The 22407-nt window shown below is 44.6% G+C and overlaps 1 protein-coding gene across 2 annotated transcripts in view; it reads right to left on the reverse strand.

Moving 5' to 3' along the window:
* Nucleotides 1-778: 778 nt before the first annotated feature.
* cyld (cylindromatosis (turban tumor syndrome)) overlaps nucleotides 779-22407 on the reverse strand; it is a 32122-nt gene continuing 10493 nt past the window's right edge. For both annotated transcript variants that reach the window (XM_083662082.1, XM_083662083.1), the window contains 13 exons: nucleotides 22054-22159; nucleotides 20542-20643; nucleotides 16730-17136; nucleotides 15386-15551; nucleotides 14868-15009; nucleotides 13897-14019; nucleotides 11872-11963; nucleotides 8485-8551; nucleotides 6951-7083; nucleotides 6050-6158; nucleotides 5717-5835; nucleotides 5058-5274; nucleotides 779-4138 (listed from right to left, as the gene is read on the reverse strand). In XM_083662082.1, coding sequence (XP_083518208.1) covers nucleotides 3954-4138; nucleotides 5058-5274; nucleotides 5717-5835; nucleotides 6050-6158; nucleotides 6951-7083; nucleotides 8485-8551; nucleotides 11872-11963; nucleotides 13897-14019; nucleotides 14868-15009; nucleotides 15386-15551; nucleotides 16730-17136; nucleotides 20542-20643; nucleotides 22054-22159 — 1968 coding nt within the window. In that variant the 3' untranslated portion in view covers nucleotides 779-3953. The remainder of the gene's footprint in view (nucleotides 4139-5057; nucleotides 5275-5716; nucleotides 5836-6049; nucleotides 6159-6950; nucleotides 7084-8484; nucleotides 8552-11871; nucleotides 11964-13896; nucleotides 14020-14867; nucleotides 15010-15385; nucleotides 15552-16729; nucleotides 17137-20541; nucleotides 20644-22053; nucleotides 22160-22407) is intronic.

The raw sequence follows: 22407 nt of genomic DNA on the forward strand, positions 1-22407 counted from the left end.
TCTTAGGAGGAGCTACGTACAGTTGCCTTGCGAGGTTAGCTTAACGTACAGTAGAATAGAAAATGAAAAATCATAATTCTAAATTTAAATGATGACATTACTGCTTATATTGCTTTTAACTTTGTTTTATAATTAATTGAAATGATCAAGTCCATTCCTTACCAATAAAAAATATATATAAATTATGAGAGTACATCATGAAAGACGCCTTCTGGTCATTATGATTGTGTTTTTTGGCTTCCCAATTTCCTCATTTATTATCATCTATAAAAATGTTAAATGATTCTAACAAGGGGTTCATGGGTGGATTTGGACTTTTATACTTTGGGGGGCCACCAGACAGGGAAATTAAATGTGAGTTCACGTGACCGCCTGGTTTACCAGGCTAGTTTGAAGCCAGATTTAGAGGAATTATTATTGCACAATAATTACAACTATTAGTCTCTGAATAATAAAATAATTATATATTTTTTTTACCACTGGGGGGCCTGGCCCCAACCCCCCGCTAAATCTGCCCATGATTGCAGGAGCTGTACCATCATGTCCGGACTGAACCTATAGCCATGTGTTAATTCCATTTGAAATGTTTGAATCTGAAAGACTGACCCACACCTGCAACAGATGAGGTCACACACTCAACCTTGTGGTCACTGCTAGCTTTAGCGAGTTCCTTTGAGGAGCGTCAGGCACAAACACTGCCAACTTTCTCAAACACAGGCATGCCCACACGTTTCAACTTGAATCACAGCACGCTTTGTACCCTTCAAAATGGGGTTTATTTCGTTAACATTTACACAGGAACATCACTGACATTAACTTCCGTCCGTCGTCACATATGTATATACTGTACAGATGCAACAAAAAGTCCCAAGTCCCATCTTCTGTCCGGAGACTCGGGCGTTTCTCTGGCGGAGGACGTCCCCCTCCGGTCAGTGACAACAAGCGTTAAAACCTCAGCAGCGCAGAAAAAGTTCACAGAGAAAGGCCCCCTGTCAGTAATCCCTGTGAGAGGGGACACGATCACAAAGCTAAACTGGGAGTTTGTCATCATCTGGGACCTCATTTATAAAAGACTCTTTAGTACACAACAAGTTTGTGCTCACAACCAAATCCACTGGAAAGTTGTGATTTAGAGAGAGAGAGAGAGAGAGAGAGAGAAAAGGCTTACATTAATTTGAGCCGATTTTCTGTGATGTATCAAAACCGAATCCACGACTCGTCATCCATAAATACCACAGTTCATTCTTCCGCTCACACGGTATTCTTCAAAAACGTCATACAATGGAATCACGGGGGGAAGTTTTTATATCGTGTTTTTGTTTTTATATATGAGGCCCCAAGGTTACCGGGCCTTGTCCCTCCTCATTCGCCCTCCGTAGTCAACAATACACAGCTCCACGTGCCACTATTGTTAACGTTCAGTAGTTCCAAATGGGACAGCGTAAACTACGATAACTCACTTCAATATACAGTGAAAGAGGACAGGGAGTACCCAAAGCTTATAATCTACCCCCCTCTTTCGTTCGTCTTAAAAAGGGAAATATGAGCTTGTAAATATATGATTAGAATATAATAAATAGTATTTTGATCACAAATCTTTTAAGTTATCGGATGTATGGTCGGAAACATGGCGTTGTCACGTGTCCATGAAAGGCCCGCGAGAGCAAAAGATTCTCCTCTCGACCCCAAAAGGTCATCAGGCCTGCCATGATGGGCGGAGCAACAGCTTCTGAGAAGGACACCGTAAACATAAAATATATAATTTAGATTTAGTTCTCAACACGCCAAGTCAAAAAGACTTCAAAAAATAAAAGAGCATTGCATTGTTTGAAATTCTTCACATCAAACTGTTAATTTAACAAAAAATAAAAAATAAACCCATTTGCCGGGCTTATCCAGTATTTCATCTCATCGACCCTATGAATGCACGGAGAACTCGGAAACAACTTACCCCGCTAGCCGGGCGCTTCTCGCTCATACTGAGCATTAGTGCCCGGGGACACACCACTTAGCATTCCCCATAAGACCAGCGTTGCGCTCTCGCGGCTACGTCTTAAAAGATGACTTACCCGAGTAAATAATATTTTACGCAGTACGGACAGAGACGCACTGTGTTGACACTGCTGCCCCCCACACGTCCTGAATGGTATTGCATCAAGGACTTTTTGATATCAAAGACATAAAAGTGGATTTTATGCAACAAGTTGGGAGCGCCGTCCTCTGTTGCTATCTAGAGGAGGATGCCTGTAAATTTCATGTACATTCAATGTAAACTCTTATCTAACTCTGACTGTAAATTCATGTAAATCCACTGCCTATTTAACATCTATTTAACTCAGTCTGTAAATCTCATGTAAATCCAACCTAAATTCATATTTATCATCCACAGAACACTTCACCACTCATGTACATATTGTATATATTGACTCGATTTGATTCGATTTGATTGCACTTGCAACCTTGCGATTGCCGTTAGTTATCTTCCTACTTCTTATCCCTGTATATTAATGTAACCACTACGCTGCATACAGACACTAAGACAAATTCCTCGTATGTAACTTGCATACTGTGGCAATAAAAGCGATTCTGATTCTGTGCATCGGATAGGATCTTCACTTCCAAGTTTCTGGCTCAGGTAAGTCATCTTTTAAGACGTAGAGAGAGAGAGAGAGCGGAACGCTGCTCTATATGGGGAAATGGCTCAGTGGGTCCCCGGGCGCTAATGCTCAGTATGAGAAAGAAGCGCCCGGCTAGCGGGGGTAAGGAAACAACCAGCTTTACAGCAGTAGCCATTGTAGAAGCCCCCCTTCATGCGTTTCTCCTGCTGCATCTATTCTGCAGTCATCCTGGAGACCAATCTGTCTTGAAAGGCTATCCAGTAATTGCTATTCTTGATCACAAAAGGCTATTTCCCCAACCAACAGAATAGCAGAGCACTCCTTATGACTTCTAATGGGAGAAGGAAGAGAACTGTTCTATTTTCGGGGACGGAGCTAAAGTGCAGCATTAGTTCGGCACGCATGCGGTCCTAAAGTGAGACTTCTGCAATGGCTACATCTGTCCACACGGTGCGCGTTTTCATACGACTCCTTGTAAAAAGACATTGACGCAGCGTGATTGGGGGAGGAAATACGCAAAACCGGTTCACTACAAGCAGAATCTGCTGCAATTGTACAGTAAGTAGGTTGACATCTATACTGTCGATGATGGTACACACGGTGGAGAACCCTTCGCCGGACTCTGCCGGACGGGGGCAGGGTATGAATCCTATGCTACCAATAGATTTTTACACAAGCTTTTAGAACAGCACACACACACAGGTTGGATGAGGGTTTTGCGGCGCACTGCGTTACTTCCTAAAACGTGGCGTTATGGAAAGCTCCCGACTTTTACACTGATTAAGAAAAGCAGGACTCCCCCCTTCCTGAAGGTAAATGAGGTGGCCTCGGTCCTCCCGTCGGCTCGTCTTGTTTTCGTTGCGCGTGTTTGGTCGACTGAGACGAGGCGAGGAGCGAACAACAACGCCCTCCCCGCCTGTCTTCTCCCACCCCCCCCCCTCGATGGGGGAGTGAATCTTCATATCTGGCCCGTCTTCGCTTCATCGTCGGCCCACCGACGCTCAGCTGTGAGGCACAAGGAAGCTACAGAGAGGACTGCGTGAGTGAAGAACACAACACTTCAACTAATGCACAGTGCAAATAGGCTTCTCCTCCTCCTCCTCCTCTCGTGTGTCTCTCGACGCGGGCAGGCGTCGAGGAGAGGTGTGGGGGGTGGTGGAGAGGGTTAACTCTGGACTGCACCCCTGGGTGGCTGGCAGTCTTTTTTCTGTCTTTTCTTTTTTTTGGTCTTTGTGGGAATCTCCTGCCCCCCCCCCTGGAAGTGGGGTAGGTGGGTGGCTGAGCCGGGGGTAGAGGGGTAGAAGGGTGGTGGTGGTGGGTCAAGGATGAGGGGTGCTACTTGTACAGGCTCATGGTCGGGCTCTGGTACATGCACATGTAGGCGTCGCACAGCAGCCGTCGGGCCTGGCCCTGGATGCTCTTGGGATCCAGAGCGTGCAGCTCCTCAGGGGTCATTTTCAGGTAGGCGCCCACCTCCGGACAGGGAGACACCTGGGGGATGTTGAAGCCATTCTGCCCCCCTGTAGAGACACACGCACGGACGCACGCACGCGCGCGCACACACACATACACACACACTCATTAGAACCAACACAATCTATTGTTAGAGCCAGGCCTAGGTGAAGTTGTAGTCAAAATAGACCTTTTTCACGGGGGCCATTTTGTGTCGAAAAGGCAGGGTAAACACAGGTGCAAGCAACACACTAATGAGGGTTTCCAAATTCCACTCATGGAAGTTGGGAAACCCTCATTAGTGTTTTGCTTGCACCTGTGTTTACCCTGCCTTTTCGACACAAAATGGCCCCCGTGAAAAAGGTCTATTGATTCTTTGCGTTTGGAATACTAGATGGGTGGGGTTTCTCGCATCAAGTCAAATTAGATGGCATCACATAAGTTGTCAACGGCAGGTATGCACAACTTTCCACCCCCACTTTCCTGTTATTAAAAAAATAATAAACAAATAATCCAGCAATCATTTGATTGTCTTATCTGGCTTTTGTGGATATGTGCATCAAACACATTTGCAAATGCTTTTATACCAACGTCAGATTAAAACTTAACTTCATTGTAAAGTACAGTTGCTTTCGCGTTGTATATTCACAATATATCCCCAGGTTTTATAATATGACAAACCATTATATACCTTTGGCTCAAAGTGTGACTTAGGATGCACAAATTGCAGTGTGTAGTGTAGACTAAATGTACTCTGTACAGAGATTCATATTTATAGTCTATTCTTTGTTGGTTTCTGGCACTGTGCCGTTACACTGCATGTGAGGTTGTGATCCGTGTACCATGTGTGTACAAACTTGTCAAAGTCAAATTCCTGTATATTTATTGTACTTGGCAATTCAAAAGAAATATTGTTTGCCTGATAACCGATTGCTTTTCTCCCACAGCCGAATGTAAAGAAGCCTTTAAAAGAGCCTGCACACATACCATCGCGGTCGGCCATGCTGTCAAAGAAGAGCCAGGCGGAGTCTGCGGCGCCATACTTGACGAAGGCCACGTAGTGACTGGTCTCGATGCAGAGCACAGCAAACAGCTCCATCCTCTGGCGGGGGAAGCTGCCCGCGCGGCCTGCGCCCTCTTGGAGCTCCTTGGGGACGGACAGTTTGCCGTGCCGATGGGCCTTCCTCCTCGGGTGGAGGTGAACCTGAATCAAGCGAGCAGATACCAACAACACGCGGTTATCAGTTATAGACTGTGGCCTGTTTCTGATCAACACAAGATGTCTAAACACACGTACTTCAGGGAATTAAGAGCACAACATCATTGAAATACAAATTGATTTTTAAGTGAATTTGATTAATCATATTGCCATATCATATTCTATAAATTATACAGCATCATTTAGATATATATAAAGCCTATAATATTTCAATACATTCACTGTTTAATGGCAAGTAAGGAACTGAAAGGGACCATAATGCAACTAACTACTGTAGAAGCTTTCACTGCACTCTTGTGTAACACAGATGCCGTGAGGCTGTATTATTCCTTGGCATTTGGCGCCACCAAGTGGATGATCCTGGCCCATGCTTTACAATGTGTTCCACGTTCTATTGATGCGGCAATAATGCCCTCTGTCTTTTTACCTGTGTATTGCACTTTTCACAGAACTGTTTAATCTTGCCGGCGGTGATGTCCCCGTCCTCATAACACTCGCGGCACTCGTAGAGAGCCAGGCCTCCGCAGATTCGACATTCCCTTGGAGCTGGAGAATAGAAACACATGCCTTTGTTTAGGCCTTCCTGGTTGACACTCATTGCCGCACAGAAGTTTAGTGCTTTGAAAGGTTTGGAGCAGGATTGGTTCCTTCATCTCGTTTGAGTTGCAGTGACAACTCACTGGAGTTTCATTTACAAAATGTGACAGTGTCACACAGAATCACCGTTGATCTGCACAAACGCGCAGACACACACACTCACTGTCTTCAAGTAGGTCTGTGATGTCTAACTCGAGCGAGGGGAAGATCTTGTTGAACATTTTGAAGTCCTTGCCAAAGCGGGGCATCTGGATGATAAGGCAGGAGGGAGCCTGGTGGTCAGTAAAAAAACACAAGAGGGCTTTTGTAGTCATCAACAAAGAAGCAAGACACACCAGCAATAAAAGGCTGCATTTCATTTGAACATTATATCCACAATATTGGTCTTTACTAAGAAAAGGCACGAGTCTTCTCATTTTTATAACATTAAATTGTCCAAAGATAGATCTGGTTGAGTTTCATCTCTCCAATGTTTACATTTCTTCTTGATAGAGGCACAACAACAACTATTCTGAGGTACTGTACACTAAAACATATATTTTGTCAGACTGAGACTGACTGGCACCCCAGCGTAACCATCAGCGACCGCTACGGCGCTACATATAAAGTGTTCATTTAAAAAATATAAACTATTGATGTTTACAAAAGTTCATAATAAACAAGCAATTTTATGTTGTGCATTGTCTTCTCTTACTGTACCGGAAATGAACGGAACCGTAATTTCAAAACCGAGGTACGTACCGAACGGTGATTTTTGTGTACCGTTACACCCCTAATTTCCATTTCTACTAGTAGTATTTCAAATCGCCTACTACGATTTGGTTCATAAACAATCTAAACATTGTGTGACTTTGGAATTTATGATTTGGGAAGAAGAGAATACCCAAACAACATCTCTCTTTGCATCTACAGTATTGCGGTTAGCTGATGATTCGCCCCTAGACTGTGTAGCACTCCATAAAACAGCTCAAGAGAGGTGCAGTCAGACAACTAAAGCCATGATCATTAGCAGAATGGGTGTAACCTGACCTAAGCTAACCTGGTTCAAATAAAGTAAATTTCACCTCTGCAAACTTCAGGTCGCTGTTGATGAAGGACCACTCTAGGAGCTGCTGGCTGGTCGGAACACCAACCTTGTCCTTCTTGTCCATGAAGATCTGGTAAAAGTAACAGTCCTGGACCTTCTGCCCTGCTGACCTGGATGACACCAACAAGTTCTTTGTTCGTTTATCCTACATTTTATTCACATCATTGGTACCAGAAAAAAAGTAGAATTTAGGCCAACATGGCATTAAAACCCATTACACAAAACCCAACGAGGTTTTTGAGCTGAACAAGACCGCGTCGAGTGCTGAAAACATACTAGTCAACACCTGATGAAAACTTGTTCAGTTCAAAACATGGGTTGTCTAACTGAGATATATCTGTAATTTAGCACAAACACTTTCTGCAGGCCTATTTTTGGAATATCTGGTACGGTGAATTTTCCTAGGATTTAAAACGATTGTGCAGCCACTGATCAAGGTTTGGACGATACAAGGCTCCTACATATTTTTCCACATTTCCCACAAATTCCATTCCTTTTCTGTGACTGTCATGCCCCAGCTTTACGGTAATTTCCACGACCAATATTTGTTAGCATCCATGTTCAAATGCAAAATTCTTTGCTGAATCCCAGGTCTTGTTTTAGCTCGCCACGGATATCGCTTGGAGGCCGGAAATTTAGTATTTTATTATTCCTTTGAACTTCAAAGGCACTTAGATCAACCCGCAGTCAAGCTTGATTTTAAACACTTGACTGGTTGAAAGATTACGAGCTAATTTCCATGACATCTGTATCATTTGGATCCGAGAGGAACTGTGAAGATAGAACATCACTATAAGTGCAGATGTAAACAGTCAGGGTCCATGTGCAATTCTGCCTGTTTTTGGTCACCAAATAAAATGCTATTTTTCCTCCTCAAAACTGATCCGAGTAAGCAATGGTAATATCTCCATCATGTCTGAGTGTTTCTAAACAATACTATAAAACAGCTGCAAAATGTTATAATATGCATCATGACGGGTTGAAAAATTGGGCCAAGCCTAGATCATGTATTTTGTGGCCTTAGGAACAAATCATATACAAAGGGCATTGTTTCCCCTGCCATTCTACAGATTTTCTTTTTTTTTAATGTTTTTTCCTGCTCTCCCGAAAATTTCAATAAACCTTTATGGCATATTATTACAATACAACAATACTGGTGTTGACGGTAATAGAAGATGCCAAATCCTTCAAAACAATAAGCATTTTGCTTTTAGGAGCATTGTGCCAGCGTGCAGCGCTGTTCCAAAACGTGTCAACGTGTGTCGTTGCCTGGGAAACGCACATCCCATAATAAAACTGTTCGCATCGCATCCCATAATAGTATGATGATACTTGGGATGCCATTGCCAACATAGATGCGAACAGGTTAGCTAAAAGTTTAGCGTCGCCAGCGAGGGCCCCCACCGTTGCGGTTGGGGTACGTTTCGAAATCCCCCCAGGCCTGAAACATTTTCTAGGGGAAACACTGCAAAGGGATTTTATTTTTTCCAAATGGCATTTGGCCTACTAACCTTAGCTTGAGCAACGGATCCACTCTAAGAATGTGATGGAAAAGGATGTTGAGGAACTCTTCAGGATCTGGAGTAGAAGAAGTGAACAAGTGAGATGTTAAACACTAGTAAGAAGTAACTGTGCTCTTAATGTAAAGTCAGTATGTCCTTGATCTAACCAGGTAGACCCAATTAAGATCAAGAATCTCTTTTTCAAGGAGACCTGGCAAAGAAAGCGACAAAAAACAGCAATGCAAAAATGTACAAAAGCAAAATACAGTCAAATTCACATGCATGATAAGATGTTTTCTTTTCTTCTTTCCTGTGTCTGAGCCTGTTTATTTGTCTTGTTTGTGTATTATTATTGTTCTATAAAAATTGAAAATAAAATATTGTTTGGCCAATAATCGAACCCCAGTGGTCAGATTGGTAGGCCAGCACCTTATCCATTAAGCCATGAGCCCAAGCACCACAATCATGGTGAAATAAGAGGCACCGGGGGTGGGGGTGGGTGTTTGCAACAATTTGGTGCAAACACTTGTCTCTTCAGAGGTGAACCCAGACTGACTGACAGAAACCTGTCCTTCTCCTACCTGTCTCTTCAGAGGTGAACCCAGACTGACAGAAACCTGTCCTTCTCCTACCTGTCTCTTCAGAGGTGAACCCAGACTGACTGACAGAAACCTGTCCTTCTCCTACCTGTCTCTTCAGAGGTGAACCCAGACTGACTGACAGAAACCTGTCCTTCTCCTACCTGTCTCTTCAGAGGTGAACCCAGACTGACTAACAGAAACCTGTCCTTCTCCTACCTGTCTCTTCAGAGGTGAACCCAGACTGACTAACAGAAACCTGTCATCCTACCTGTCTCTTCAGAGGTGAACCCAGACTGACAGAAACCTGTCCTTCTCCTACCTGTCTCTTCAGAGGTGAACCCAGACTGACAGAAACCTGTCCTTCTCCTACCTGTCTCTTCAGAGGTGAACCCAGACTGACAGAAACCTGTCCTCCTACCTGTCTCTTCAGAGGTGAACCCAGACTGACAGAAACCTGTCCTTCTCCTACCTGTCTCTTCAGAGGTGAACCCAGACTGACAGAAACCTGTCCTTCTCCTAGCTGTCTCTTCAGAGGTGAACCCAGACTGACTGACAGAAACCTGTCCTTCTCCTACCTGTCTCTTCAGAGGTGAACCCAGACTGACAGAAACCTGTCCTTCTCCTACCTGTCTCTTCAGAGGTGAACCCAGACTGACTGACAGAAACCTGTCCTTCTCCTACCTGTCTCTTCAGAGGTGAACCCAGACTGACAGAAACCTGTCCTTCTCCTACCTGTCTCTTCAGAGGTGAACCCAGACTGACAGAAACCTGTCCTTCTCCTACCTGTCTCTTCAGAGGTGAACCCAGACTGACTGACAGAAACCTGTCCTTCTCCTACCTGTCTCTTCAGAGGTGAACCCAGACTGACTGACAGAAACCTGTCCTTCTCCTACCTGTCTCTTCAGAGGTGAACCCAGACTGACTGACAGAAACCTGTCCTTCTCCTACCTGTCTCTTCAGAGGTGAACCCAGACTGACTGACAGAAACCTGTCCTTCTCCTACCTGTCTCTTCAGAGGTGAACCCAGACTGACAGAAACCTGTCCTTCTCCTACCTGTCTCTTCAGAGGTGAACCCAGACTGACAGAAACCTGTTCTTCTCCTACCTGTCTCTTCAGAGGTGAACCCAGACTGACTGACAGAAACCTGTCCTTCTCCTACCTGTCTCTTCAGAGGTGAACCCAGACTGACTGACAGAAACCTGTCCTTCTCCTACCTGTCTCTTCAGAGGTGAACGCAGACTGACTGACAGAAACCTGTCCTTCTCCTACCTGTCTCTTCAGAGGTGAACCCAGACTGACTGACAGAAACCTGTCCTTCTCCTACCTGTCTCTTCAGAGGTGAACCCAGACTGACAGAAACCTGTCCTTCTCCTACCTGTCTCTTCAGAGGTGAACCCAGACTGACTGAAACATGTCCTTCTCCTACCTGTCTCTTCAGAGGTGAACCCAGACTGACAGAAACCTGTCCTCCTCCTACCTGTCTCTTCAGAGGTGAACCCAAACTGACAGAAACCTGTCCTTCTCCTACCTGTCTCTTCAGAGGTGAACCCAGATTGACTGACAGAAACCTGTCCTCCTCCTACCTGTCTCTTCAGAGGTGAACCCAGATTGACTGACAGAAACCTGTCCTCCTACCTGTCTCTTCAGAGGTGAACCCAGACTGACAGAAACCTGTCCTCCTACCTGTCTCTTCAGAGGTGAACCCAGACTGACAGAAACCTGTCATTCTCCTACCTGTCTCTTCAGAGGTGAACCCAGACTGACTGACAGAAACCTGTCCTTCTCCTACCTGTCTCTTCAGAGGTGAACCCAGACTGACAGAAACCTGTCCTTCTCCTACCTGTCTCTTCAGAGGTGAACCCAGACTGACAGAAACCTGTCCTCCTACCTGTCTCTTCAGAGGTGAACCCAGACTAACAGAAACCTGTCCTCCTACCTGTCTCTTCAGAGGTGAACCCAGACTGACAGAAACCTGTCCTTCTCCTACCTGTCTCTTCAGAGGTGAACCCAGACTGACAGAAACCTGTCCTTCTCCTACCTGTCTCTTCAGAGGTGAACCCAGACTGACAGAAACCTGTCCTTCTCCTACCTGTCTCTTCAGAGGTGAACCCAGACTGACAGAAACCTGTCCTTCTCCTACCTGTCTCTTCAGAGGTGAACCCAGACTGACAGAAACATGTCCTTCTCCTACCTGTCTCTTCAGAGGTGAACCCAGACTAACAGAAACCTGTCCTTCTCCTACCTGTCTCTTCAGAGGTGAACCCAGACTGACAGAAACATGTCCTTCTCCTACCTGTCTCTTCAGAGGTGAACCCAGACTGACAGAAACATGTCCTTCTCCTACCTGTCTCTTCAGAGGTGAACCCAGACTGACAGAAACATGTCCTCCTACCTGTCTCTTCAGAGGTGAACCCAGACTGACTAACAGAAACCTGTTCTTCTCCTACCTGTCTCTTCAGAGGTGAACCCAGACTGACAGAAACATGTCCTCCTACCTGTCTCTTCAGAGGTGAACCCAGACTGACTAACAGAAACCTGTCCTTCTCCTACCTGTCTCTTCAGAGGTGAACCCAGACTGACTAACAGAAACCTGTTCTTCTCCTACCTGTCTCTTCAGAGGTGAACCCAGACTGACAGAAACATGTCCTCCTACCTGTCTCTTCAGAGGTGAACCCATACTGACTAACAGAAACCTGTCCTTCTCCTACCTGTCTCTTCAGAGGTGAACCCAGACTGACAGAAACCTGTCATTCTCCTACCTGTCTCTTCAGAGGTGAACCCAGACTGACTAACAGAAACCTGTCATTCTCCTACCTTTCTCTTCAGAGGTGAACCCAGACGCAGCCTCTACCTTCTCCAGGATCCTCCTCAGCTTCATCACTTTAGTGGCACACACGTACCCATGTCTGGAGGACAAACAGAGAGGGAGACATGACATTTGGTGGCTCAGAGGTTAGCACTGTCGCTTCACAGCAAGGTCGTGGGTTATTGTTTTTTTAGGTTGATATAAACATTCCTTTTTTGTGTGAAATAGTATTTCAGTATAATAGTCGAGAGAAAAAAGAAAAAGAATAGAAAGAACGAATAATAAAAATAAAATCATAAAAGGGACAGTGTTCGTGTTATAGTGATAACAAATATATGATGAAACTGCAATATCATAATAATCGAATATAATATAATACAATGTAACATACAGTAGCATAGTATAATATGGTACAATACAATACAATATAATGACTATTACAATAATAATTTACCTTACATAAACATTAGTACACATTTTCCATTTAAAAATTACATGCTTTTGCAGACTTCTCTGTCAGACCATATTTGACATCTGAGTACACAAGAGCGTCACTTTGTGTTGAAAAGTGGTGGGACATGTCTCCAGTGTAAATGACACCTATGGGCCACACCACAACAACTTGGAGGTTTGGGGTTCGAGCCTCACTCAACGCTTGGAAGAACTTCTCAAGTGAAGACTGAAAAGCTCTGACAGACCTCGTAAGACGTAAGTGGCTCACAAAGTTTGACAGCTGCATGAAAGTTTGGAGGAAAGTGAAAAGCTCTGAGAAAAACACGTCTCAAAAAGCATAACCCAGTGGCTCAGAGAGTTGAATTGCTGCCCGGTGGGTTTGAACCTCAAGTCACTTTTGAGGTCGTGGGTTCAAGCCTCAGTCCGTTTTGAACAGCGACAGCCAGATGCGGTGGATTTGTCTGGATTTGATGAAGCTTGGATTTTGAAGAACAACTTCTCAAGTGAAGACTGAAAAGCCCTCACAGAAATAACATGACCTTGTAAGACTGAGCGGCTCACAGAGTTTGACAGCTTGCATGAAGGTCCTGAGGTTGTGTGATCCAGCCTCAGTCAGACAGTTTTGAAAGTGGACATCCAGATGAAAGACTGAAAAGCTCAGAGAAAACCTTTTGTGAAGAAGTCTGACCCCGGTGGCTCAAACAGTTTGATTTGCTAGTTGGTTTAATATTTGAGATTTAAACCCACAAGGCTGTGTTGTGTTTTGATTGATTTCAATTCAAATTTTGTTTTTGTTTTTAAACTGCTTGTCAAACTTTGGCATCGTAGTCTAGAATAGGAGGCTTTTGCTCCCTGTATGGATCAAATCAAATGCCTGTAAAAGGTGACGAGAACCGTAAACCAAAATCAATGTTTCAAAATCAATCAAGGTTTAATTATGTTTAAAGTATGTTCATGCCATTTGCACTATGGGCAGTGAACACGCCACTGTCTGTGGCGTGTCTTACTGCTTTATTGCTTGTTGCCTCTTGTTTTTTATTTATATATCTTTTCTTTTTTGCACTATGTTGTAACGGAGCCTACAGCACAAGAATTTCACACGTGATACTTGTACTACGGAGTGACAATAAAAATCTTGAATCTTGAATGTGTCAGTGACTACGTTTACATGCACACAATATTCCGGTTTTTGCCCATATTCGGAAAACGACAATATTCCGACTAAGGGGAGAGAGAGGGATGCAGGTAGGCAGAGTTTTTCTGTTGAGAATAAACAGAGCAGCGCTATTATCAGCATCACTTGGTCCATTTCAGGAGCTTGCTGCTGGAAAGTTTGGCGTTGCGATTATTTGCACATCCAAGTCTTTCATAAAAAGTAGGCTAGTAGGCTACGTTATTACCTCGCAGGCTCGCACGCACTTCCGTGGGCTCCGATCGATGTTTCTCATCTCCTCACGATCAGAAATGTGGGCTTTTCTTTTCGCATGGCAGAGACGACAGATTATATGATTATATCGCCTCTTCTAGCGGGTTGACTATCTCTGTGCGTAACAGCTCCTGGGTCTCTCTGTAACACTCACATGCGCAGGGGGTTGACTATCTCTGTGCGTAGCAGCTCCTGGGTCTCTCTGTAATACTCCACGTCAGTCTTCAAGCGCGGCCTCAGCAGGACTGTGTCCAGGACAGAGCTGAAGGAGAAAAGACTGGGGAGGGTGGCAGAGGATACACATATTTATAATATATAATATTATATATTATATATTAAAATGACTTTATTTTGCTAATGTGCACAAGTCAACTGGAATTTGCCGTTTCAGATAGCCCCCCTGAACACACAGTCACAGACTTGACCCATATATTGAGCCGATATTAGCCTTTCATTAATAATCAGATATCAGGAAAAATTGCAAATAATGTTCAGCTGCAGATGAAGGATAGGATGCACTTCTTAACTTTACAGTATTTATTGATTTAATCAAGAATTTAATCAATTCTAATACGTAATTTTTTGTCAACCAAAGCCATTGAATATTGGTAGCCAGTAAATATAAGCTATTATTCAATCCAGCGGTGATAGCCATAATAAAAACCATACTGGTCAAACCCTAGTGACAGCACACCCCCACCCCACACACACACACACTCTCACCCATGTAATAGACCCTTTTCACAGGGACCATTTTGTGTCGAAAAGGCAGGGTAAGCGCAGCTGGAAGCAAAACACTAATTAGGGTTTCCAATTTCCACGAGTGTAAGTTGGAAACCCTCATTAGTGTTTTGCTTGCACCTGTGTTTACCCTGGCTTTTCGACACAAAATGGCCCCCGTGAAAAGGGTCTATCTTGTCCGACACAAGCGGATCTAGCAAAAACAGACCAGATGCGTTTCAGTACCGAAGCCGTACGGCAGAGCGGACATTGGCCCTGAGAGATGTGATCAAAAGTGGCTGGGCAAAATCAAGTAGTGACCAGAAGAGGGCGGAGTCTAAGTACTGACCAGAAGAGGGCGGAGTCTAAGTACTGACCAGAAGAGGGCAGAGTCTAAGTACTGACCAGAAGAGGGTGGAGTCTAGGTAGCAGGAGTTGTAGTGGCCCTGGATGCCTTTCTTTTTCCCCACCATGACGTCCAGGCCGTCGTTCTCCGTGCGGGGAGGCGTGTTCTCGTGCACCACCTCGCTCAGGTAACCTCCGAACGCTGCGTGAACACACACACAAAGCACAGCAGCTCATTTAGAGGCCTTCAATTTTGTATTACCACAGCATCATCCAGCGATGACACTGACGAGTGGCCTCCTCCCTCCCTCCCAGGCTCCCCTCCTCTCCCTCTCAGACTCCCCTCCCTCCCTCCCTCCCTCCCAGGCTCCCCTCCCTCCCAGGCTCCCCTCCCTCCCTCCCAGGCTCCCCTCCTCTCAGGCTCCCCTCCCTCCCTCCCTCCCTCTCAGGCTCCCCTCCCTCCCAGGCTCCCCTCCTCTCAGGCTCCCCTCCCTCCCTCCCTCTCAGGCTCCGCTCCCTCCCTCCCCTCCCTCCCTCCCTCCCTCCCTCCCTCCCTCCCTCCCTCCCAGGCGGCTCACCGATGGAGTTGCAGCGCTCAATGGGGTTGGAGGAGTGGTGCAGCGAGGGGAAGCGGGAGTCGGGCCGGCAGCACTTGAGCTTGACAAACAGAGCTTTCTTGGGCGGGCAGCTGAAGTAGCGCGTGCCCTTGAAGGTGCCGTCCGTGCAGCCGACGCACTCTTCTTCCTGGGAGGGCGGGGCCACATCACAACATCACCACATCACCATCAAGCAAGTGCATGTTGCTTTACAGCAGAGAAAACTAAACGACACAAAACATAAAGCAAGCGTACACCAGGCAATCTCATTTATTAATGTACTCACCGTCCCTTCACAATACACTGACTGGTACACTGACTCTAACATCAGACACAGTTTACACTAGGGATGGACCTATGTGGTTGTACCGATCTTATTGATATTGGCCGTTCACAGATATATTTAGGAATGCATGATCATTGATCAGATATTTTGGTGCAGATTATGAAGACTAATTATTGAGCCCCATAATGAAATTGGTCTGTTTGTCCGTCATTCACAATAACTTGGATGCCACTGACGAAACTCCTGGGAATGACGTGTGCCATTGCTCCGTTCCAGCATTTTCCAGCAATTACACTAAATGGCCTAAGCAGCAGCACAACATTTGTTTAATTGTCTGCACAATATCTTGGATACCAATGAACAGCACCTCCTCGTCCTCTTTTGTGTTGCCACTATCAATGAAGAAACATGAGTTAACATATTTTCTACTTATTGCCCCACTACAACTCGGCATCATTCATCTATTCTAACTATCAAACCATACACTTACTGGACATTTGTATTTTAACTAATTCTAACTATTCTAACTATCGCTCATTCTAACTATCAAACCATACTCTATAACTATCGCTCATTCTAACTATCAAACCATACTCTATTCTAACTATCGCTCATTCTAACTATCAAACCATACTCTATTCTAACTATCGCTCATTCTAACTATCAAACCATACTCTATTCTAACTATCGCTCATTCTAACTATCAAACCATACTCTAGTCTTACTATCGCTCATTCTATCAAACCATACACTTACTGGACATTTGTATAATTTTACATCATTCAAATTATTTTTACTGCATGGAAAATGGAACCTCATTGAGTACCAGGTGGCCTACATAAGAATTCCAAACAAATAAAACCACAGATTCTGAATAATCTCGCCCCTCCCATCAAATGATTTCACTCCATAACTGGTTTATATTTCTGTATTGTCACTCTGTGGATTATGTCTCGCCCTAATATCCTGTTTGAACAGAAAATGCACATTAAGGAAGTGGGAATGATGTCATGGTTTCATTGCGATCGCGTCGTTCTCACCAGTTCCAGGCCAGCCAAAGGCTCCAGTAGCCCGGGGGGCAGGCCCACCCAGCGGATGACCCCGCACAGAGGCGGGTTCTCCTTCACCTCCACCAGGGAGCCCACCTCCAGGCCCGGCTGGCCGCGGGGGGGCGTGGGGGGCCGCGGCGAGGGAGGGGCGGCGGCGGCGGCGGGCGACGGCGGGAGCTCGGGCTGCTCCCCCATCACCGACTGGACGGACAGGGAGAGGGGCCCATGGCTCATGGCTCCATTGGGCCCCGTCTTGCGGTTGAGGCTGAACGGCAGCGAGTGGAACTTGCTGTCGGTGGACAGCGAGGCGGCGGGCGGCGGCGGCACCCTGGTGGGCGGCGAGGCTTGGTTGAAGTCGGGGGGCGTGTCTGTGAGCGACTTGGCGGGGTCCTCGCCGACTGCGGGGAGAGAATGTTAGAGACCGTAAATGAACCACCGCCGTATGGTAACGGCGTGCTATGTAACAACATAGACTGCATTTATCATTGTAAGTAAGAGATGTCAAGACTACAAAACACCACACCACGTAGGCCATCGAGCCTCAAGACAGGACACCAAGAAGCTGAGATAGTCAAAGGAAAAAGGTTATTTTAATTTAACATGGTACAAAAAAGTGCTCTAAAATTGTAGACAATTAAAAAAATAAGTTCAGCTTTTCCTCTTTTTTCTTTTCTGCAACTGTGGAGCACTTTTTGTTACCATTTCAAATTAAAAGCATTTATTTATTTATTTTTACTACACAGCTACAGCTTATCAGTATCCCTTATTGATGCTTGATGCTCTAACTGGCTGTGCGCAGCCTCCTTTCACCTTCTGATGGTGTTTTGAACTATGATTTTGTCCCACCGCACCCAAAGTACAGTAATCACGAGTGCCTTTATTAAGTCAACATAGGTGCAGTATCAAATCCACAATTTCCGTGAGATGCCAGACTTCAAATCAGCTTTATTTGATAATTTTCTCTTTTATAGGCCAAAAATGGCACCCCTTGGAACACTAATTATTAAGCATTCTCTTTAATTCCATGTATTTATTAAGCAAATTTGTGCCAATTGAAAGTTATTAGCTCGCTAGCTCGAACTGTTAAATCTGTTTCCACATTGACAAAATCAGAGTTTGGATCCAAGCCTGATGACTATGGCCAAAATCAAAGCAACATTATAATAACAAAAAGTAAGCCTCACCCAACATGTGAAAGATGAAAATGATTTCAGTTTGAAAGGATGAACAAGCAGCTGTGATAACTGCGCACATCATGTGACTAAATGAGTGGCTCCTCCCTCCTTCACTCCTCAATACAGATAGTCAATGAGTGTGCTCGCATGCATCGACCCTACATACACTATTTCAGGAACTGAAGCATTCTATTTTTGGCTCGGCAGATATAAATAGCATATATTCCATTTACAGTAACCCCGAAAACACCCTTATTTTTGATCCTTTGAAACCCGAGGTTGAGAGCGGGGACATGCCAATATTAGCCATGATACTGATACTCAACAAAACAAGCTATTCTGTATATCAGCCAGGGTAACGATTTAGCATCCAGAATACTGTGTCTGTGTGCATGTAAATACACTCATTGATACTCTCTACATCCCACTCAAATACCAATGGAATAATAGACTGCATGACACAATATGATTTGATTATTATGGAACTCATGAAATTCGTCACATCTGATGTGCATCAGACCAGGCTGTATTGCTGATGACATGCGCGATGGAATTTCCTCTTAGACGCTAATAATAAATCAAACTTGTCCCCCCCCCACACCGTCAACTGTAATACAGACAATATGAAAACAGTGTGACAATGTGCTGATCGCAACACTTCCTGTAGACCTCACACCAGAAAGAAAGGCTTTTACCAATGCTTTGGCCTGCGAGTCCTATTACACAGAAACTCAATGAGCCTGATTCAGCAAGTGTGACACAATGTAACTTTGCTTACATGTTGTCAAACATTTTTCAACTTTTGAGCTGATCACCAGTAAAAGATTTTTTTCTGCACAGTTTTCAATGCAATTTGTTCCAAAATTCAACCACATTAATTGCATTGATACAAGCATGCCAAATCTTTTGACTGTTTCTGTTCCCTTCGAACCATAACGGTGAGCCCGGGAGTGAAGCAGTGAGTAATTTTCCAGCACTGAGCATTATTAAAAGCCATTGTGTTCAGATGAAAAACCATGCCACATCCATAACATCCATGCAGGTGGGATCTCACACTGAATGGGGATGAAAAGTCTGAAGATTGAAGTGAGAAAAGGTCTTGAATAGCAAGCTACTGCGTCAACCTACTCAATACGTTGTTCTGGAATCCATGCTTGGGGGCATTATAACTGCCTGCAACTGCTGCTTGCTAACCTCAGTTTGAACCAACACTGATATATTACTGTAGTCATCCTCCTTATGCAGAATGGGGACTTCTTTGTCTCCCAGCAGAAACATATACCTACAGTATACATACATAAATTAATGTAGGGCCATAATTTATTATATTATTGTTTTATTGTCTGTAAAGCATCTTTGCAAAAGTGCTTTGTTTTTCAAAGGACTATGCAAATAAAGTTATGAAGTAGATTCAGGTGAAGTGCTGGACTGGGGGGGGGGCTATAGTGTAGATATTACCATAAAATTATTACCATAAAATTAAAAGGGGAGTGTAGCATTTTGCAGCCCTGATTCATGGTTATTACACATAAACTACCACAGCTATTACCCGGTTCTTTGGTAATTACATGATTATTACCTAATTATTATCACACAATTACCCCCTATTACCATGTTGTTACCGAGCTCACAGTACTATGAGTGAAAACTTTCTCCCGCACGGGTGGTGGACCCAGTGAGAATCACACTCCTACCCCCGGGGGTGCTATTCTACGACACGGGCCCTTTTAAAGGTTAGCGGATAGCTTTGCATGAACAGGAGCTTGCTATTAAGACGGTCGATGGTGTCCCCCATGAGTGCTCAGTCATGTTTTCCCTTCATCACTGTTACACCATGTGCTCATGTTTTACCTTCATCAATGTACCATGTGCTTTTGGATTTGGACTGGGCGGGGGGGAGATCGACAGAGCTGCCATTTAAAGTATAGTAAAATTCAGACTTGCTTCTACTGCCACACTGATGACCTAAGCCTGTGAATAGCACAAGTAAACGAAAGAAAAACAATACAGATAATAAGAAAAAGTGTGTGTGTGTGTGTGTGTGTGTGTGTGTGTGTGTGTGTCTGTTCCTCACTCATGGCAGGCAGCAGAGTAGGTGAGAAATGAAAGTGTAGAATAAATAGCACTCAGAACGAGGCGCGTTAATCTGCAGCCGTAGACAGTTTCATCCATGCAAGAAATGGGAGTCACACGTTCCATTACAATTCACATCAAATCAGCACATTTGTAACAGGAATCTCTTGAATTCGCTTTAAAAAAATGCAGTTTTCATGCCCTCTGTTGTTGTTGTTATCGTTGTATTTCTGTTACATGAGATTAAAGGGAAAGTCCAGCGAAATTCACTTTTAGGTTGCTATTCTGCAAAAGTCGACATTTTCCTAAAACTCTCCCCCATGGACTGCCTGCGAAAGATGAGCTATTTTCTACACACTTATATTCAGCATCCAAAATAAATCATTGAGATAAATAACTTGTCGGTATAATATCGATACACAAACATGATTTTTATGTTTGCAGAGTAACAGCCTAAAAGCTCATGTCCAAGGAATTCACCCTTGAAGAGGTATTAGCACAGCAGGCTGTGGGTGTGTTCAGTTGTAACATACATGTACAGCAGTGCAGCAGTACCTTTGCTTTTGGGTTTGCTTTGGCCAGAGGAGGACTTGTCACTGCTGGTGCCTCTGGGGGCAAAACTGTGCTTTGGCAGCCTTTGGTCCTGCATGGAATATTCTGCACAGCCCAGAGAGACACACCCACATTAGACGCACAACCAACCCCCATCAGCACACATTGCACCAAATGTCCACTCTATAGGTCTTCTACAGCCCATTTGCAATATATATGTGAGGTTATAGTGTGTTGTCCCTGCAGTGTTTCCCCTACCATTCACGACACCCCCGCCAGGCCACAAGAGGAAATACAAAAATAAATAAAAGAAATCCCCCCCCCTCCCCAAAATGTCAATAAACCTTTATCGCATATTATTACAATAAAACAATACTGGTGCTGACAGTGTTGACAGTAATAGAAGATGCCAAATCGTTCAAAACAATAAGCATTTTGCTTTCAGGAGCATTGTGCCAGCGTGCAGCGCTGTTCCAAAACGTATCAACGTGTGCCGTTGCCTGGCAAACGCACATCCCATAATACAACTGTTCGCATCGCATCCCATAATAGTATGATGATACTTGGGATGCCATTGCGAACATAGATGCGAACAGGTTAGCTAAAAGTTTAGCGTCCCCACCGTTGCGGTCGGGGTACGTTTCGAAACCCCTCCAGGCCTGAAACATTCTCTAGGGGAAACACTGCCCTGTATCATTTTTCTCCAAGGTCTCAATGTGACGTTGCACCAAGAAAGGTTCTGGTGCATTTATTGTACAGTATTTTTGCAAGTGTTTCTAATTCTGATGAAGCAATGCCAAATCATAATAACTCGTCTAAAATAGTAATGCATTACATACATATCTATCATCTATGGCTCTGGCACAGTGCCTTACAATTATGTTACTTTCTTGAGTCGTAGGAGACATATTCTCACATCTCCGCAAAAATCAGCTATCTTGCCTCTAACTTCGATACATGTTCACAAATAATGATTGAACTGTCCAATCACAGGAGTGCAACAATTAAGAAACAACAATTAGCAAACTCTGTTGTAGGGTAGAGAGATGAAGTACAGCTTTAGTCAACTTTATGAAGATTGAAGTACAGCTTCACTCCGTTTCAAAGTAAACTTTATGAAGCATATCTACAGAGCATAGGACTGTATCTAAGCACAGAAGAAGAAGGGTTTCAAAACAGAGATGACACGATGAGCAAAATGAACAATCCCCCCCATCTTGGACATTTCCTGGTTGGAAGTGGGCGGGGCCAAGGGGAGGCAGCAGCAGCACATAAACAAATCAAAACGCCAGTGTGGGAGAACAAAGACCCTGAGTATCTCAACTTGGCTTTGAAAAACAAGCGACACAAAAGGCTCTCTGTTCCGTTTCCTGCTGCGAGCAAAGACACAAACTCACAACTCTCTCCGATGGAAGAGAAGCACTGTGCCGGACGACTTGTATTGCGGGGGGGGTGGGACACACACATTTCGATTTGACAATATACAATTCCAGCGATAAACACTAGGTGGCTCACCTGGCATTACGTCACAGATGGGAACGAGACGCGTGTGCTCCAAGCTGGCAAAGTTACACAGCAGCTTCCCGTCGAACACGCCATCCCAGTCCCCGATAGGATTGTCCTGCAAGAGTTGGGAGATGTGAGAAGCTTAGAAGAAGAACCCCCCGGGCGGAGGCATTCCTCATCTCGGTTAAAAACCGATCATCACGATGGTGCCATACAAGTGCCTGCCTGTCACAGCAGCTCCTTCGCTAAAAATATCCCCCCCCTCCCTGGCTGACTGACTAATAAACTATCTATCGCCGCCGCGTCACTCTGTCTAAAAAATGATACTTCAGCTGCTTGATCGGCATCGTGATGATAACTCCA

This window comes from Poromitra crassiceps (assembly GCF_964638095.1).
Source record: "Poromitra crassiceps genome assembly, chromosome: 28".
NCBI classification, from domain to species: domain Eukaryota; kingdom Metazoa; phylum Chordata; class Actinopteri; order Beryciformes; family Melamphaidae; genus Poromitra; species Poromitra crassiceps.